Genomic DNA, 21,892 nt, shown 5'->3' on the forward strand with positions numbered 1-21,892 from the left:
CTGCCTTTTACATATACTCTATAAGTCAAGGCAGTGAGCACATTTCATTAAAATATACACACCCATATTTTGCTTTTATTTTATTTAGGATCACAGCCTTAATCTTTGCTAAATTCATTAAGAGCAAATTTGAGTACAGTTTTGAAAAAACATAGAAGCAAATAATCTTGGTCACATTTTTGAATGTGCTTCTTCTAATTTCCAAATACAATATAATTACAACAATGATTTGCAATTAACACACATATTCTACTATAAAACTCAGATTATTTTTTTAAAAATCCTAGGAGTTCTTGTACGACATATCACAGACATGATCTCAAGAAAAATACTAAAATTAAACAACCTAAATAGCTTCTTATTACCAAACTGCCACATAAAACAACATCTCCTTTATTGAAATTCAAATCTACTACTGTCAGCTCTTCAAGATAGAGCAGATTAGGAAACCAATGCCAAGTAAGTCAGTACTGTTTTCATTGTAAACTTTAGTAATGGAATAAGCTTCTCCTCCTCCTCCATTTATCTTTTTGTGAATTAAGGAGGGGCTTGTCTGAGATGCTTATTCATATTACATTCTTTCCTGAGGCTCAGGCTCACTTTATCTAACTGTTGTCTTGCTAGCAGTTCTTCCTCCTGACACTCACAACCATTGCGTCTGCCATTTATAATTATGAGTATTATGCAGAATGATATTACAAGAAGTCTGAAATGTTTTAAGTAAGCACTTTATGGGTATCTTTATTGATTTTTTTATGGATTATCTGGTAGTCATCTGGATTTTTTGGATCTAGTAACTCTACTTAAGTGGTGCAGTGTTTAAGAGTGCAGTACTGCAGGCTACTTCATCTAACTGCTAGCTGCAGTTCGGCATTTCAAATCTCACAGGCTCAAGGTTGACTCAGCCTTCCATCCTTCCGAGGTGGGTAAAATGAGGACCCAGATTGTTGGAGGCAAGAGGCTGACTCTGTAAACCACTTAGAGAGGACTGTAAAAGCACGGTGAAGTGGTATATAAGTCTAAGTGCTATTGCTATTATTCAGCTTCGGCTTTCATTCAATTTGTACATTTGCTCTTGCGTAGTCTATATAGACACAGTACATTTACACATATAATTGAACACATAGGTATTTCATACCTATAATATGCAACATATAGTAGTTGCACGTATTTCAATATTCTTGAAATGTAATATAAAATCATACTATTTTGCATCATTTCATATATTACTTTTGTCCTATATACAGATTTAGCACTAATTAAGCTCCTTAAGTAGGGTTGCTAGATTCAAAAAATCAGATGACTACCAGATATTAGCAAAAAAAAAAAAAAAAAAAAAGCAATCCATCTATTTTCTAATATCTAGGAGTTTTCTGGATTTGTGTAGTTAAGATTTCACAAGACTTCATTAGGAATCTTTAATTCAGTATCCATGTAATTAATTCTAATGGATTAGTGAACATAAACAGTAGAAATCAAGAAAGATTACTTCATTTCATATAAACTCGTGAAGGGTATTTCCGTATGATCAGATTTCTACATTTAAAATAGACTTTCATCACTTTTCTACCATACTGTTATTCCAGTGTATTTGTTTAGTTTAGTTTAGTTTTGGTTTATTTGTTTGCCGCCCTTCTCCAGGAGGGACTCAGGGCGGCAAACAACTCAAAGGGGAAAGGGAACATAAACAACAGTACACATAATTAAAATACACAAAAATCACACAGCCATACCAGTCGAGAGGGGAGGGGAACTCATCAACCCCAGGCCTGCCGGCACAGCCAGGTTTTGACGGCTTTCCGGAAGGCCTGGAGAGAGATGAGGGTCCGGATCTCCGTGGGGAGTTCATTCCAAAGGGCCGGAGCTGCTACAGAGAAGGCCCTCCCCCGGGTAGTAGCCAGATGGCATTGGCTGGTGGACGGAACCCGGAGGAGGCCGACCCTGTGAGATCTGACGGGTCTTTGGGAGGTAATTGGCAGCAGGCGGTCTCTCAAGTACCCAGGTCCAATACCATAAAGGGCTTTATAAGTTACGACTAGCACTTTGAAGCATATCCGGAGACCGATCGGTAGCCAGTGCAGCTCGCGGAGGATAGGTGTAACGTGGGTGTACCGAGGTGCACCCACAATCGCTCGCGCGGCTGCATTCTGGACGAGTTGAAGTCTCCGAATACTCTTCAAAGGCTGCCCCATGTAGAGCGCATTGCAGTAGTCCAGTATATATTGTATATATTGTTAAATCAATAATAAGTATCAAGGAACAAAACATTTGAAAATTAATTTCTTGAAATTAATTGTAAATACTTACAATCTAGTTGTGGCTTTTTTGTGGAGTGATATAATTTCTTGAATTTGAGCTTGACAAAATGCTGCAAACGTTTCTGACTTCCAGGTTTTTTCATAAACCTTTTCTGCACCACAACTTACATTTTCATCATTAAGTATTTTCAAAGTGGGCAAATATTTGAGTAAGGAGCATCTTTAAAATGACATAGAAACCATAACTTTAGCACAAGTTAGCTTTTTGAAACATGTTACATAGAAAATCTCTGACTGCAACCTCAAAACACAAAGGCAGCAATGTCTTAACTATATAGAATTTGGCATTTTAAGAGGAGAAGCACAATGCGGTTAAATACTGCTGTGAATGCTTGCTTCTCCAGCTGAAACTGGCACCTTGATGTTGGAGCTAGTCCAATTATTAAATAAACCCTTGTTTATTTATGAGATTTTTGTATATCAGGTAACTGAAGGGATGTCACACAGAAGAAAGATACAATATGTTCTCTATCATCTCAGATTGCAGGAAATGGGATAATGTCTAAAGTTAAAGGAAAACAGTTGAAGATTTTCCTTATAGCAAAAACTCATAATGGAACCAATTAACTAAGGAGATGGTGGACTCCCCTTCATAGATATGTTCCAACAGATGTTAGTTAGACATTTGTTCAGGATATTTTACATAGGGTTCCTACAGATGATACAAAGTGAGTTGCATTTGATGGTCTAAAGAACTATTTCCAATGATGATTCTGTAAGGATTAAGTAAAAACAACCTTCCTCACAGAGTAAATAGCAGAATGCCATCCAGAAAAAGGAAATGGAAAAAACTATAATCCAGTCCAATATATTTCATGGAAAGGATTTACAGATTATGGAATATTTTCTTGAACTAAACCCATTTTACCTCCAGGCTAGCTTGAATAGACTCTTATGCCAAGTTTTACAATCAATTATCAAAGAAAATTTAGAAAAAATCTGGCCAAGAATTCCAGATACTTGAATAGAAAAACAAGCAAATATTTAAGCCTCACAAAGTTAACATACTGAATTCAAATTTTGGCTGACTCATATACCTTGTTTCAATATATATCATTAGAATAATAACTCCAATTTATATCACACAAAAAATATAAAATCTGCATTTCCTTTTCACAAGTGCATACATGTCAGATGGTAATGTTAAATGAATAACTGTGAATATGCTGTCTGGAGATATTGGAGACAATGTTGAATAATGAGATATTCAAAAGGTGCCATATCAAGTTGATTAATGTTGGAAACCATGGTTTCTTAGAGCCATGGGATCTTAGATCTAGTTTTTCCAGCTGGGTTTCTGCTAGTGAGGGTTGAATCAATATTTCATTTAGTGAAAACTTCCTGGTGAATATTCTGTCACTTAAGAGGTTCTATTAATCATTACTGCAATGAAACATATTCCCCCTAGGAATGCTCAAACAGATCTTAGGGTTTAATTTCCAAAAAGTGATTTCTCAGTACTTCAGCTTCTTCAGTGTTATCACTGGCTGGACATGAAAGTAAGAAACCAATTGGGAACTTTTATAAGTAATTCCTTTGTTGGTATCAGGGGGTTATGTAAAGTTCATTGAAACATATTGCTTGCAGTTATTGTCAATGCTGAATTCAACAAATCCATACTTTATAGTATCCCATTAGATAAATTAATCTTTCTCTGACCATGAAAGCTCAAATGGCCAAGCAATGTGGGAGGATCTTGATGACCCTGGAATTTCAAGAGTTATTTTAAACTGAACTTAGGTGGAATAGCAATTATACCCCAAATTAAGACTACATCAAATTAAGAACAATACACCAATTTAAAAACAAAACCAACTATTTCTCTTTTGTTACTTGCGAGAAATTAACAGTATTTAATGGAGAAGGATTTTTGATCCCATGGTATAAAGGCTTTCAAGCTTTATTTAATATTTTCTAACTTTGCAATCAATAATGAAATTCCTAAGCACATATGCACAGCTAAAATTACTAAGTTTAGAAAAATAGATTTAGAAAAATAAAAAAAACTATGTTAGCCAAGCTCAATGGGGAAAAGAGATAATGGAAAAACAATCCAAAAGTTTGGAAGCATAAGTATAAACAAACTGTAAAGCTAAATGAGGAAAATGGCAGAAGACCAATCCAGCTGCAAAAAAAAAAAAAAAAAAGAACTTTGGATTATTTGAGAAATGAAAATGAAAATAAACAGGAACTGAATACAGGGCAAATTATTAAGAGTAGATTCTATCTATGATTACTAATGCTTCCATTTAAATACAATTTGTAGAGAACTTAAGGCTGCTAATCATCTGACAAGTTATATTTCAATCTTACTAGTTAATACTGAACTAGACAGAAAATACAAAAGAAGGCACGGTTGTAGCAAAACATAAATGCATATTCTAAGCATTTTAAAACTCAAAATGAGTTGATTTCTAATTCCAACTTTCTACCTTCTGCAATTAGCATAGCATCCTCCCCCTGCCTACTCCCCCTAAAGAAAAACACAAAGGAAGAAAATAAATATGAGATGTTGAAAAAGACAAATGTATGATTATTCCAATCCAAGATTATGTTGAACAGCTATCAGATCAGACTGAGCTAAAGTAAATATAGGAGAGTGAAACTATTATGAGTGCATTAACAAACCTTGGATGCATATTAAGTTTAATTGAGAAGAAAATTAACACCCAACTATGAACAAATCAATGAATAGAATATGGAAAATATGATTAAAATGGTATAATTTTAAAATCTTAGGAAACAAAACAAAATAAATGTATAGAAATCCAATAGAAATTAAAATTTATTATACATATTTAATACAATTTGCACTTAATTTATTTAAAATATCCACCCAATCAAAGCACAGATCAAACATACAGTAAGTTGTTCCAACCTTCTTATTAACAGAGAAGAATAAAATATAATTAGTATGGAAGCAAAACAACACAAATATGAATTCTGATGATAATATGCAGATGTAGTTTCTAAAGAGGGAAATGTAAATAATTCCATGCAATCTACCATTAAGTATTTAATATAGTCAGCTAACAAATAAAAGAAATGTAAAACAAACCCCTTGCCTTTTCTGTAGTTTGCACATGTTGGTAATTCTAAACTATCTCCAGTAATTGTAAATTATAGTTATAACAATAATGTGAATTAATCTGCTCTCATTAACACTTCAGAACTATTATATGCTGCCAGTGATAGAGTGCTGAAACAGGATGAACTCATTCCCACTGAAATAATAAGAAAACATGGTCACTAAACATTGCTGAAGTGTCATTAAGGAATGCTCATTTCAGTTAAAAGTAAATGCAACTGATATTTCTTCTATCTTACAGGACTAGCTTGGTTTGTGATAATTACTGTAACCAATCATAGCTGGTAACAGATTGTTATATTTTACCTTCAATTCATGTTTTATCCTAAACCTCTTCAGAAAAAGGCTATTGCTACATCAGATCATCATGCTTTTACTCTTATCTTCTTTTCACCATTTCCCTTTTATTTTAACTGCTTTGTGGCATCTTAAAATTCCAGGAGAATTTGATGGGAATTTATGAATGACCCAAAAAGTTTACTCAAACGCAGTAATGCCCCTCCAGAGCAATTTTTCTAAGGTATTGGGGAAAAGGCAGGGCTTATTATCATGTGTTAAAGAATCATGGCTGCCATTTTGGGGATCAAGATTCCAAGAGTTATTATCTTTTCCAGGACTTGAAAAAGTTTGAAAATCCTGATCAAACCTACTTCTATAAAACATCCAACAAGTGAAAATATTGAGGAAGATGAAAAGCCTTTCTCAATGTTTGTCGTATAATGTAATCCATTATTGGAATATTAATAGAAATTAAATAATACCAACATTGTTCTATTAATAAGTATAATAAGTTTAATGATATTATTAAATGTTATATAACAAAGCTATCCATATGTTTATAAACATATATCTCATATCTCAGTTTCTCTTATCTATTTACCTCCAGCTGTCTTCTTGAAGAAGAGGATTTCCAAGTAGGGATAGTTCCATTAGGCTATCACAGCTGTCAAGGCATTGAATGAGAGTCTTCATGTCTGCATTTGTTAAGAACAAAACAAATATCAATAATTATAAATATATTAACAGTGATCACACAAATAACTATCAAATATTGAATACAATTAAATCTTTATGTCTAGGAACACTCTTTTAAGCATCTTTAAAGGATAATGAAATGAAATCCCTAAATTTTAATTTAGTGTACTGTATTCCATTCTAATAACACTGCAATCATTGGAATCGTTTTGGTCAAAATTCAAAATGTAATAAATGACACTGGAGGATTCTAGATCCTAATTTGGCTATATTTTCTGTTTCAAATTTAACATTCCATTATATAGTCTTCTTTTAAAAATCTGTTGGAATCCTAATTGTACATAAATGCTTTGAATACACCATTTATCTTTGAAATACTGAATGTTGCCCCTTCAGACTCTTTCTTCAACTGACACATGTCATTCATCAAGTTTGAATTTTATATAATCAAAAAAACATTATTTAATCTACATCAGAATGGATAATTAAACTTAGAAATAGGAATGATCTTCTAAGCTGAACAATAACATATATTTTAAGATGATTATGGGGTGAAGAATGAATTGTGGAATAATCAGAATAATTTCTTCCACTTTTAAAATATTCTTAAACAGTATTAAATTTTAACCTACATAATTATAGTTCACAATATACAAGGACTATTAGCAAATATGGAGTTAAAAAGGATTAAAAACCTTTGGCTCAAATCCTCTTAACTGTAAATATTAGACATTATAGAATACCGGTAGTCCTTGACTTAAAACCACAACTGGACCCAGACTTTTGGCTTTAAGTCATTGTGGTCAAAGGTTGAAACACCCACATGACCAGACCTGACTTTTTCCAATTTGTTGACTTTTTTTATGGTGGTGGTTAAGAAATCATATAGCTATAAGTCATTAAACAAATCCATTATCTTGAATGGGTGTCTTTTGTCAGAACCATTAAAAAAAATCACAAATCATGATCACATGACTGCAGAATGCTGCAGCTCATCATAAATGCAAGTCAGTTGTCAAATGCTCAAGAAGTGGTAATGTAGGAACACCACAATGTTTTATGATGGTTTGAAGTGTTTTACAGGCCATAAAGCACTCTTTCCAAGGCCTTAACTTCAAATGACCATTAAATAACTGATCATAAGTTAAGGACTACCAGTAAACATTGCCTTGGTTAAAGCTAACAGGAATGCTCACTGTTAAAAGATGAACAACATATGAATCTGGCTGCAAAACTGAACTTTATATATAACAGAAAGAGAAAAATTAGCTTTTAGTCTTTTTTTGATATACAGTATATCTTATTATTCAAACTCACATATGGTTTATAATATGACATTGGAAACTGACATTATTTTTTCCCATTTATCTTGCAAACTTACCTAGTAAGCAGTTGTTGCTTATATTTAGTTTTTCCAATGACACATACGAACAAAGAGATACAAGTTGTGTCAAACTAGAAGAAAAAGAAGAAATAAACCAAGAGTTTTATAGACATTTGTGCTAAGCCTACCTTCTAGGAGCTGGCATATAACAGGCCAAATGTATCTAGAAGTTAGGTAAAGATTCATCATCTGTTACCAACTTATAAATTGCTTATTAACTGCCTTAAATTGTGGATATTTCCTTTAAGTAGCAAGGTAACATTTTTCAAGGTGCCAGCAATTGGTAAGAGCTGCATCTTTCAAATTAAGAAATGAATGATTTTCCTACAAATGAATAAAGGTGTTCCATAGACTAGAGGAAAATGTTCTTAACTAAAAAAAATAAATAATGGCAAAGATTGAAATAATTTATTTACTTGAATAATTAGAACTAGTTTGAATGGCAAAATTTGACAAAGTATCTTGTCTAGGTTTCTACACAGCGTCTTTCCTTATGTTGCCTTTTTAAAAATTCCACCAGGCAAAAAATAGAAATAGAAATAGGAAAGGAATGGAATGGAATAGAATAGAAATACAAAGATAGACAGATAAAGGGTTAGGGATAGATGTAGATCAATGGTTTACACACACACACAGACACACACAGACACAGACACAGACACAGGCACACACACAAACACTGCAATAATGTACTTTTTCTTCAAGGGATTTTTTTAAAACAATATAACATCCCATCCCCTTGTGTATTCTTAGTCTAAAAGATGAAATAATTCATCTTTCCACCATCAAATACTATTGATTGGTTTCCTGATACTAAATGAGTAAATGGCTTCCCTGACATACTAGCATTTTTTAGGAAGACTCACAAAGTATAACTGATTCTTATGAAATAAAACTCCAATATACATTAATTTGATTAAATCTACCTTATGTCAGACAATTCCATTTGCCCATTTGCCTATTACTGGCAATAGTTCTTCGAAAAGTTTAAATAAGCAAGTTAAAAACTAATCGTGTACTATTCATATTTGTCAGATTAATACCACATATTTTACTTACCACTCAACTTTGAAAGCCATCTTATTCATCAATTCTATTTGATCTTGTATTTTTATATTTTTATCATCATCTTTCTTTTGTTTGTTCCTCTTAAAACCTGCTGATGTATCAAATTTTTAGTTTTCTTGATACATCAATTCCCTGTAAAAGATCTTCTAAAACCTTCACCAAGTCATTTGCAAAGTTTCTCAATTTGTAAGGTTTTTTTTAAAAAAAAAATCTTTATGTTCATAATCCTTTCATCTTGTCTTATGTTTCAATTCAATATTTAAAGAAAAGAAGAGAGTATAATGGACAACCTTCTCTTGTTGAACTACTTAAGATCACTAGGGATTTTTTATTTCTATTGTGAAGTATAAATTTATTTTATCCATTTTATAAATTCTCTACAAAATTCATTTCTTCCAAAAGTTTGAATAGAAAGTCCAATTCAAATTGCCCAACTGGATACAATTAAGATGTTCAAAATATTCTAAAATATCTAGCACAATTCCAAATTGTCTTTTAATTATTTTAGATAAAAACCCATATTATCTTCATGAATACATTCTTGTAACGTTATTTACAGTCTATCATCTAGGATCATTGTGAATAATTAAAAATAATTCAATAGCTATACTGGCCAAATCCTGTCACTCTTTGGGTATTAATGCTAAATTTGCATCTTTCTAAATCATCTAAGTGTTGAGCATCTTTCCACCATTAAAATAAGATTAATCATATTTTGCAAAAGTTGCATAAATTTATCCTCAAAACATTTATCATAACAGAATATCATGCTGTTTATTCGAATCTCATCACATTTACTTTGATGGGAAATGCTTATCTTCACTGAACATTTCTTTATTTTTTTCCCTTTTTAATCTCATCTAAAATAGTCTGTGTTTTCTCCGGGCTGTTCTTTTTAAAACTTTAAATTGAAGAATTAATGTAGTTATTACTAATAGCTATACAATATACGTTTAGTAAAAGTAATAATCAGTCAACAAAAGGCCTCAAACACACACACACACGTCCTTTTCTACTAGCCTACATATAGATTTCCAAGATATTTAATACAATATTGGTGAAGTAAATACGCATATTTTTAATCTGTTCAACAACAAATATCTCCATACCTAGGTACCATAAGGCTTGAGCTCAGGATCACCTGAAGGGATGATGACAAGACTGAATAACTAAATTTAATTAAAGAGACACCTCCACACAACTAAATATAGAGTAGAATTAATTAGCTTGGACAGGTACATAGTTTTGTTATGGCAGTTAATGCTATCCCTTTTAAGTGCACACCTAACTGAAAACGAATTATCAATAAGATAAAAACACTTTTAAAATGTTTAACCTGAGTACAAGATTTATAAATCTGGAGCACAGAAATCATGAATAAATGTAAAATCCAATTTATAGGAAAAAAGATAACAAAGAAAGCATCATAACAGATGGCAGTATCTATCTGACATTGACTAGTCTCCAAAAAACCAAATAGGGTTCAACATGGTTAGTATTTGGGTCGGCGAACACCAGGGCATTTCAGGGCTGAAGACAAAAATGTGTAGTTGAAAACTTACAAAGAACAAAATGTCAAATTGCTTCTATATTTTGCTAAGAAAACATTGTAGATAAAAGCATGATTAACACAGATGTATCTGTGTAATCTACATGGGCCAAGCTCAATTTAAAATAGCTGTAAAAATATAATACTACATAGCTGTAAAAATATATAATACGATATAAGAAAATTATATACCATTTATTTTCATTTGACAAATCTATGGAAGAGAACTGCAACTAAAGAAAAACGCAAACTTCTCCAAAGAATAGTTATTCCAACAGGTTGCAAAGCAGATAAAGAAAAAGAGAGGAGACATTATATTGCTTCTTCAGCCACATTTGCCAGTCCCTCATTTGAAGTTTTCCAGTCTGACACCTCCACAGGTTACTTGATTGTTTCTCACAGCAGTGTTTGCTTTTGTTCATCCCACCCTCATCTTTTTCTTGTATATCAAGTCTTTTAATTTTAAGCCCAAATCTAGGCATTGTTATTATTCTAAGTAAGTTTTGTTAAAAATGGTACAACTTTTTCTTACCTCCAATTTGCAGAATACACATAAAGTTTAAAATCACTTTTTTTATTTTCTGCTAACCCTTCACTGATTTTCTCAGCAAAAATAACTCAGTAATGAATTATCTGCTTAAAGTATATTTAAAATTCATTCTTATGGGTAATTGTGAATTCTGAAAAGTAGATTCTGGGAGGTGAGGCAAAATACTTGGCATATGATTTGCTATTTTAAACTAAAATTTAGTTTTTATAAATGTTACTACATTCCCCAAATTTGTAAAGAGAGAAACTAATATAAATGGAAAACTATAATTATGGAAGATAGAAGCTTTTTGTAGAGGATAGATTGCAAGGCAATATTTGTGAGATGTTTCGATACAGGTCAATTTATTCTTTCTTTCTAAATGCTATATTTATTCTGCCAGAGTTAAAAATTGCAGTTTAGCAGTTTATAATTTTGAACAGCACAATTAATGGTAATACTCAGCAATGTATTTAATGAAGGACGTTCATTACTAAAAATTCAAATGATGGCTATAATGAATTATAGAGACTTAACTACTTGGAGCAGTTTGGCAGCGGACAACTCAAATTTTGATTTGACGCTGTTCCTAATCACTATTCAAACATATTTTATGGGGAGTGTACTACTTATTTGTAAAATAAGTACTGTCTATACAGTAAAATTATAGACCAAGATAAAATAAAAGAACTTAATTTGAATAACTATCTGTTTGGTAATTTCACATCATATATTACATTTTAGTAATGGCATTTAGAGTAGTATGATGTAGAAAACTCAATGGTTAACCTGTTTTTTTAATATAAAATTCATATTGTGTGCTCTACCTTAAATAATAAGATCCTTTTCAGTTTGTCATTCTATAGTTTCCTTTTCACTGGCGGTCTTTGTCCTTTTCTTTTTTCTTTTAAAGGAAAATTCAAACCAGAAAAACAAAAGGCATTACAGAAAACTTAATACCACTTGACCTTGTCCCACTAGCCCTGGGCTTTAAAAGGATATAAATTACAAAGACGACACAAAACCAAAAAGATATTTTTAAAGAATCCAATAGCTTCCTTTTTCTGGTATCATTTAAACTCAAAGCACTCACAAAAACTGGACAGTTAGCAACACAAGTATAAAAAAAAGTAAAATTGAAATATACTTGAAATTACACATATGCAGAAGAGAAAAAAGAATGTTTCTTAAAGTCTACAATAAACATATTAAACATGTCCTGGATCCAAAATGCAATTACTGTTTGCCTGCTTGATACCAGCAGGTTTTCCATGATACCAACAGATTTTTCTTCCAAAGAGTGAAGTTAAAACATTAGATCTTTGAGATGAATAGAAGAGAATTCTTTATTGGCCAAGTGTGGCCATGACTTGTTAGATTATTTATAATGATAGTATATTCATTTTAACAATGAATTAAAGATATATGAATAGAATAATTTATAAAATTTAAAAGGCAACAAACCTTTATTTTACAAAAAGGAATAAACTAAAATGTATTTTATTTTTTCTTTCACTTAACGTATTTTTCAAAATATTCAGTAGGTAATATAACAATTCAAAAGAATATTTTAGTTCAAATTCTAAGAGATGCACATATGGTTAAGGGTTCAATGTTAGACCATTTTCAAAGTTGAAGATAAATCTCGCTGAACTTAATTTTAGTGAGATGCAGAATTATAGAATTGTAAGAGGCAATATTGCCCTTTGCCTCTATCCTCATAGAAACAAACAGCATTCCCAATAGAAAGCCATTGTTTCTTGAATGGTTCTCTCTGGTTAAGTGGTTTATGCTGAAATGAAGACTCTTCTTCCCAAATACTCAATCAAAATGAACATTCCTGCAACTTAAATATATATTTTATATAGAATACAGAATAAAGGAGAACAGATTGTGACCTTCTTTTGATAACTTTTCAGGTGTTGCATAGAACTATAGTATCAGAAAAGGGACCTTGGAGCTTGTAGTGAATAGGTAATCCCACATTCACTGAGGAGAGCATGGCAAACCTTTCTCTTCTTCATTCAACCAGGCAACCAAACATAGCTGTGAAAGCCACATCTCTTTTGCAAGCTGGTGAGGAGGCTTGGTCAAAGCACTTCCTTTCTCCAGGAAGATAGGCAGTGCCAGTGGAAAAGTTGCCACAATTAGAAACTGCAACATGCACCTGAGCAGGAAATAGGCATGGCCAAGGTCATAGCCAGGAGGATCACCTAAAAGTATTGTACTTTTCCTCCGGGCATCTCCCTGCTCAGCACAGGATCCACTAAAACAGCCCCATTTTACCCTGAGCGTACCTTGAAATAATTGCGTAAGAGTTGAAAAAATAAAAGAAAACTTCACAACACAATTCACTTCTCACCTACACAATCATATTTTACAACATTTACAACAAAATGGTATGATAGCAACTGATAGCAATATTGTGCAGTAACTAAAGTTCAAAAAGCATTTTTACCTCAATGACAAAGAGAAAGGATACTCTGAAGCATTTTTAATAAATGGCCATTCACTTTGTGTTTGCAAACCTGGTTAAAGAGAATTCACAACTTCAAGTGGCAGCATGTTCTACTCACTAACAGCCAGAAATTTCCTCTCACATTCTAGCCTGTACCTTGTCCTTTGCACTTTTTACTAAAAGGTTTTGCTTCTATTCTTTTCTTCTTATATAATCACTCCCACTGTATTACAACATTTCATAATATTTAAAGAATGCTATCATATTCCACATCAGTCTTATCTGACTGACTCTACTGAATGCCTTTGATTTTATTTCATAGGAATTTATTTCTGAATAAAACTACTATTATTAGTATTAGTATCCTACTATTAGGGTTAAGGATGAGATTTTTCCATCTACTGGTGTCGTTGGAAAACCCGACAAATTCTCAATAGAAACATACACTGTATGCCGGATCTACTCTTGCCCGACAAATGCTAACTTCTGAGAACTGCAGGCCACAAAGCACCAGATATATGGTAAGCTGTTAATGATCAGAATATATTCTGGTTCAGCCAAGGGGTAGCAGCAGTTATGCACATACTGTTTCAGTAACTGATAACAAGGCTAATTTAAAATGTTTATATATTACTTTCTCTAAGAAATAGTAATTTAAGTAATAGAATCTAATTAAAAAAATCTATGGGAATGCCAATCATTAAATATAGCGAGCACTATGAAAAATTGGTAACTAGTAATCAGGTGTCTGCAGAGGCAAGGGAGGGAAATGATCAGTATGGTGCCATTGTGATGCAAATCATGCCTCCTTTATATATCTATCACGGCATTATTTACATATATAAAGAGGTTAAACCTACATTAAGATGGTGTGAAACTATTTTTATCATATTGCCAAAAGTAATGGAGCTTGCAAATATAAATATAAACAATACAAAATTGTAAATCTATTTAATATGTATTATTCTAGTATGTTATTCATAAGAATTCTGAGGATCCATTGATTTTTTTAGCCCCAAGCTAGTTTAGCACAATTGTACAAAAAATTGAAAAGCATGGCATGCTGAAAGATAAGAATTAGGTTCTTAAATTAATTATCTGCACAGACAATCCTCAATGACTGAGAAACTCCAATGAAAAGATTCTGGTTTTTATTGACAAAAATTGATATATAAAATTCTTATTTATGTATTGTTAACATATATTACCATTTAAGTAGAATCCTAGTTATTTCAGTCTTGCAAATTTAGAATGAACTGGAACCAACTGTAGCATTCAAAAGGATCATTTATTTGCTGGTTTGTACAGTATTTGGGGCCAGCAAGTAAACAAATAGATCACAGTTTAAGATAATATGTAAATAGAACCATACACTTTTGAAACTATTTCCTATTTGGGAAAAAACCCTCTTGTATTGAGTTGTACAAGTAATTCTCAATTTTCTAACAATGATAGTGAGTCTAATGGGTGCATTGTCCAGTTGTTTGCATTTAAAATATATTTGGAATGTCAGCAATATTTAGGCATTACCAGTTGGATTATGATTATTAAACTTTCTTTGGCATATTAACTTTTAAAATGCATTTTTCCTAAACTAAAGATGAAGACTTGTTTTTATTTATCACTTGCAAATTTGATTTTTCCATTTGGATCTTTAATCTTAAGAAATATATGGATTCACAATCCTAACATTAATAAGGATTTCCTGCAATCAACAAAAGAGGAAAAGACAGTCAATGCACACTCTTGAGAAAAAAATCCCACAACTGTAGGATAAAAGCAAAGGAACAGCTTTTCTTTCAACAGCTTATTTCATTACATTTAATCCTTTCTGTAGAGAACATCCAATCACTTATGCCATAGACAAGCATATGGAGCTGCTTAGAACATAGTCATATTGATAAAGCAAGTACAAATATCAGCTACTGATATTACGTTTTTACTGCTTTAATCAGCATTTTGCTGATTCTGTCATCCATTCTAGCTATATCTACAGTCATGGCTATTCATTTTGTCCTCATTCTCACTTTTGCCTAAATGATTTATGTTAAAGATGTTGACACATAGAGCAGACTTAGGGGAAGTTTTTGCTACTAGAAATGTCAGCCAGATATCTGCTCAATGGTTATGACAAAGTGCTTCCTTCCACACAACAGGAAGTACTTCACCAGCTGTCAACTGTAACAAAGAGCATCAAAAAGAATGGTAAAAGGGGGGGGTATGAGAGAGTTTCATGGACTGAAAAATATGTCAGCCTATAGTTTGGTAGTACAGCATATAATTTATATCCAGAAGATCCTAGGCTCAAGCTTTTATTTTTCCAACTTTAAAAGAAAGTCTGAAAAAGAAGATCTGGGAAATATCCTTGTCAGAAAAATGCATCCAGATCTGCTTCTTTTCTTCGAAGGATGTTTTGTTCAGGTCAGAAAAAAATAAAATAGATAAAGTAAAGTTCAATAAAGTTCAATACAAAAAGCAATTTTTTTAAAAAAAATACCACTATATAAAACCCACCTCTTTCAAAGATTTTTGAAACTCAAACTGCAATCATATTCTGTTTGAGAATAAACCCTTTTGAATTCAATTGGATTTAATCCTATGCACATTTATCTGAAAGTAAGCTACATTTTTCACAATTGCATCTCTGTCTGAATAGACAACTTAGATTTGTTCTGTGAATTTTCACAGAATGACAAAAATTGTACTCCATCAATCCATCATAGGTTTTTAGTAACAAAAATCAATTGAATGTAGAGTAGGTTCAGTATCATTAATTTGTTTTAAAATGCAGTACATGAGAAGATGTATTTTGAATACTAGTGTTAAGGATTCTAAGTCTATAATAAAAGATTTGGGTGGACCCATAACCCAACACAATTTTGGTTATGACATATTTATTAATTTAAATTATGGAAACCTGTTACAGTGATAAAGATGTAAATAAATGAAAAAGTAACATGAAACATGATTTATTTACCATAATAAAGATTTAATTTCTATAGGACTCCCTATTTAATCAAAACAGAATAGAATTTTTATTTTTTCAAATAAAAATTCAAGTGCTAAAATGTATTGTAGCTAAGTTATATTTCCAATGAAACCAGGACCAACTTCATATTTCTATTTTTATCAACAATATCTAGTTAATAAAAATCCAATTTTGCAATTTATTTCATTTTATAACAGGCAATTATATAGTGGCAGCTCAGATGTGGATTAAAGAAATCACTTAGTAATGGATATACCACATTGCTTTACTGTAGATTAGTTCCTTTACCACATTTCTTACTACTCAATTAGCTTTTATGATAGTTTAATATCTTGGTTAAACAGCTTTACATTTAACTTATCCAGTTGCCATTAGCAAAAAAATAATTCTATACAAATGAAAAAGCAGACTACTCAGATCCTTTTGGTTTATATCAAAATCTGATATATCAGAGTTACAGTACACAAAGCTCCAAAAATAATTCAAAGCTAAGCATGATCTTCAGCCTACAATAAGTTGTATTTTTGTGCCTTATATACTAATAATTGAAATCCAGTGAAAGCTTATAACTTCATTCAAAGTAGGCTGCTAAGATGTCAATAATTTGCATTCCCATGCTGGCAGTTAGCGGAAAAATGTAGGGTACCAGACTCTTTTTTGGTAACTGCTTTCTGCCAAAAAATTAATTTTACCTGTTTTGTGAGATGAAAAGTATCTGTAGCAAAGGCAGCCAGTAGTCAGTAAGTTTTCCCAATCTGGATATGTTATTGTCTTCCAAGTATAATTCTCTTAGCAAAACATGATTTTCCAACTTGGGGAACTAAATATAAATTAGTAATTAATAAAACAATGCAAGAGTAGCTGAATATTTTTCCTCCATAAATAATCTTTATGTACTAATAGTTACTAGGGCAGTAATCCTAAATACTATTACAGCAAAAAGCTATCAAATTCATAATTTTGATTAAGTCTCTAATATAACGATGTGAGGAAATGGGAATGTATTCCATTATAATACCATTGTACTACTTACATCAAATTCCAGAGAACAGTTACGTTGATAATCAGAAGCATAGTTTAGAGACATTTTAAAGTTTAAGCATGATGCAAGAACTAAATTTACTGAATCACTTCTATACAAAAGCTGAAATTCCTTCTCTCCAAGATACAAATTTCCAGCTACTACACATAGGAGAATATTCCTTATCTTCAAATATTTGCCACGTTCATAACTTTTTCAGTTATCTGATATGCTTTTGACACTTAATCGAAAACAGAAATTGTATTTTAATTATACTGAAGAGCATGTAAGAACACTATCATATTGGCAATTTGTTATTTAGGCTTCTTTTTGCTTGCTGTGAAATTCATGACATACTCAAAACATGTATTTAAAAAAGTCAGTAAGTACTTCTGGCAACAGTAGCTAGTGAAAGGATAATTCACATACTGTGCACCTATTTGTGTTTCTCTTTATAGATTTATGTCACTTTATCTGTAATATATATCTGTCCTCAATTCGTTTTACTCACATGTCTGCTTACATCATTACATCAACAAATACAGATATTCACTCATACTTTTTAACAGTGCTGCTGTAATATAAATCACAAGATAAAATGGAATTCTAAACTATAGATTCCTTTTGAAGTAAAATATGAAATGTTACTTGAAAAATGAAATTGTACAAATCCTTTCCCAGACAATAAAATACCCTCAAATTTTTTAAAAAAATGTGTCCTCTTTTCTGAACAAGGGGTTTATCTAAAATGAAATTTATTATCCAAAAATAAAGGAAGAGTGCTTTTTGACAGGGTATTATTGGATTTACTCCTATATCCATTTCTTTAATTATTTAGTTTTACCGTATAACATCAAGTGTTTACCTCATTGAGATTATTTCCTTGTAACTTCAGAATCTGGAGAAGACCACAGTTTTCAATGCCTTCAATATGAGTGAGATGATTAAAGGAGCAGTCTAGGTATAGTAGAGTTGGAGTAGCAGAGAGCCCTTTTGTACTGATCAATTGATTGTGATCCACAGCCAGTCGCTGGAGTTTTTTCAATGTCTCCAAGCCTCCTAAAAACAAAAAACCATATTGTATAACATATGGAAATTAATTGTATTTGATTAATTTATTCATAATGGTATACTATTTGGTTTTAATATTTTTTATAAAATATGCTTATAAAATAAAATACTGTCTTTCATACTATGATTATTATTCAGATTGTCTTGAAACCAGAAATATTAGCTTAGTACCTGCACACAATATATTTCATTTTCTATTTTTGAAATTATGTACCATTATATTATTCATGAAAAACAAATGCATTTCTTTAGAATTTATGTTTTGTCGCTCAACGAATTCTTATTCCACATTTCATGATTAAAACTTACCCAAACTGACAACAGTAAAGAATATCAGTTTGATTTTTGTTATCTGTACTTTGTCTGCATAAACCCTCCAGACAGGTACATCCTAATCACATTAGACTTGATGACTGAGCCTGACTACATGGGAAGAAATCTACCACACAGTCATTATATCACAAAACAATATAATTTATAGAACAAAAGGCATTTTATAATGGATGCTGAATGCTGAACAAAGAAAGAAGAAAAAACGTTAAATGTTAATACAATAATAGTTAATATGTATTATTATCTAAGCATGTGCTGTAAAAATTACAAGGACTTTTCTTAATAGAGGAAAATATTTAAGCTAAAAACTAAAATATTAACTTTCATATATTTTAATCTTGACCACTTTACTTATGAGGAAATAATTTTAGATGTGCTTCTGATTTTATCCCCCAAAATTGCACTTATCTTGTTGAATTGTCTGAAATGAAAATAGCTTCAGAAGCTAACCAACACCACCTAGTGGATTCATAAAATACAACAATAAAACAAAAATAATCATTTAGATTCGGTTTAATGATTTCATCTGAACTTCCAGTTTGAAACAAAAATGGAAATACAAATGCACATACACACACTTCCTGAGATGATATCACAACAAATACCTTCTTTCTATTCTAACATATTGGTTTGGATTTCTACACAAAATAGATACTCCTCAAAATACTCATTATGAAGATCAAACTATTATACATTATTGCAAATAATTAATAAAAGACATGGGAAACAAACTTTTCATTTTCCCCTGACACAAAATAAATTTGCCTTTCAAAATCATTAAACGGGGCTATTCTGCTATGTTACATTTGTTTTCTGTAACAAACAGCACAGGGAGCCTTTTGGGTGGATCTTCAGAAGGAAAATCTTGATCATCTTTGGTACTGATGAAAATCAGCTGATAAAATGTTATTTTGAAGATATTCAGTACTCTCACATCTATGGTATTTTTTAAAAATAATTCATTTGAAGTGCAGTTGATAGATTCATCACATTTCTTTAGAAATCTTTCAGAACAAATAGGTTTTCTTAACAAACACATTTTTATCACTTTTCTAATGTCCTCTCATTAGTTTCACAGGATTTAGAAATAAAAGAAACACTAAAATTAGTTAGGGAATAAGATATTATTAAGCATTCAGAATTTCCAGTACTGTATAACTTTGGGAAATTCTATTGGATTTAGACATGAAAGAAGTGGATGTGATTCCATGTTTTCAAAATAATCAATATATTTATGTGTAACATGAAATGTAAGTCACACAGCCTACCAATCAGACCTCTTCAAAGCAGCTGATGAAGGCAGAAAAGCAGAAACAAATTGGTTTTCTTCAAAATCTACTTTCTTAGTCAGACTCTTCTCATGTATAAGCATAGTGTTTTCATTATATATACAGACAGGACAAGAGGCTTTTACACTGTTGGCTGTGCAGGCTTCATAGCCAAGACACATTAATTTGTATTATGCCATTTTTGTATTAACCTTTCAGATACTCTACCTAAGGAAACCTATCCAAAACAAGAAATCCCTTAGAGCAGAACTGGCACTGAAGACAGATTGAATGTAGATTCCATCATTTCTCTTGGTCCATGTTGTTCATTTACTTTGGATTTCTGATTTTTGACATTTAATGAACACCAACATTCATTAGAAACTTGTGGCTACTAAAATGATGCCATTTTAACATGAATTGACCGTTTAAAATTTTTGAATGTAAAGCATCTGTCAAGATTAATATACTCACTAAAGTCTAGATTTTTTAATAACCATTGAACTCTATAGTCTTTCATATACTACAAAAAATTTTCTCATATAAAAAGGTTTTTTTAGAGATACATTCAGATCTCATATTTGTCTAGCTTATTGCTTGTATTCTTTATAATCAGAATGTATTTGTGTTAAATATTTTTATGGTTGTATAATGTTGGGAAATCAGAGTTATAGCTATGAGGTGGGTGGCCATATAAATAATTTAAATAAATAATTAAACACATTGTTATAAATTTTCAACCTGAATTGTGTGAGCATTCCTGTGCAAGGTAAAAAGTTCCTTTACTGCTTATGAGACATCACACCCTTTATTATTGTTGTTCGAGTTGAATTTAACTTAAAAATAGTGCAATTAAAGATTAATGCAAAGATTAGCATGTATAAAGCAAAACAAAAACTTGTTTGTTGATTGTTTGAGACACAAAATCATACTTTAAAATAAAAGATAGACACTGGGGCATAATGTCCATTTTGAAACATAGCTAAGTATCTCAAAAGATTAAACCAAAATAAGATGGCACGCATCAAGAAAAAATGTTACACTTATGCATGTTAGGTTTGTTCTATTTGGTGTTTGACATGAGATGTGAATGCTTTTCCTGAATTTTATATCTGTTGCATATCTGTTCAATTTATCTGTGGAGTTTTTATTTTATTTTTGTGGGATGATACAGATAGTATCCCAATTGTGACTGATTATACAGTATCTACATTGACAGATTTATACTAACAATTCAGATATAGAGGTTGTTGTCGATTTACAACCATTCACTTAGTGATCATGCAAAGTTACAATGGTGCTGAAAAAGCGACTTGTGAACGGTTTTCAGACTAACATACTGCAGAATCCCCATGGTCACATGTTCAAAATTTGGGCAGTTTACAATTGGCATATATTTACAACAGTTCCACTGTCCCAGGGTCATGTGATCACAATTTGCAACCTTCCATCAAGCAAAGTCAAGCGGGGGGGGGGGGGGAGGAAGCCTGACGATTTATTTAATGATTGCAATGATTTGCTTAACAACTATGGCAAAATGATCGCAAAATGGGGGACAATTCACTTAACAACTCTCTTGTTTAGCAATGGAAATTTTGGGCTCCATTGTGGTCATAAGCCAAGGACTTTTTAGATTTAGTATTCTATATGATCAAAAAGGACTCAAAGCTGGAATCAGATATTTTCAATAGTTGTCATTAAAGTCCCAAACATGCAGATTGTATGAGACCCTACATTACCTAGTGGTAGGGAACAAAAACATTACAGAAAGACAAGAATGGGTAGGACAGGAATTACTTTCAGTCAATGCCACAGTCATTAGGGGTCAGGCAGGATATAAG

At 31.7% G+C, this 21,892-nt stretch overlaps 1 protein-coding gene across 1 annotated transcript in view; it reads right to left on the reverse strand.

Moving 5' to 3' along the window:
- Positions 1-21,892, reverse strand: part of LRRIQ1 (leucine rich repeats and IQ motif containing 1) — a 99,605-nt gene that overhangs the window by 57,948 nt on the left and 19,765 nt on the right. Inside the window, 5 exon segments of the mRNA XM_032221680.1 lie at positions 2,308-2,478; positions 6,287-6,380; positions 7,763-7,836; positions 17,051-17,178; positions 18,245-18,438. Coding sequence (XP_032077571.1) covers positions 2,308-2,478; positions 6,287-6,380; positions 7,763-7,836; positions 17,051-17,178; positions 18,245-18,438 — 661 coding nt within the window.

This window comes from Thamnophis elegans, chromosome 7 (genome assembly GCF_009769535.1).
Source record: "Thamnophis elegans isolate rThaEle1 chromosome 7, rThaEle1.pri, whole genome shotgun sequence".
Lineage (NCBI taxonomy): Eukaryota > Metazoa > Chordata > Lepidosauria > Squamata > Colubridae > Thamnophis > Thamnophis elegans.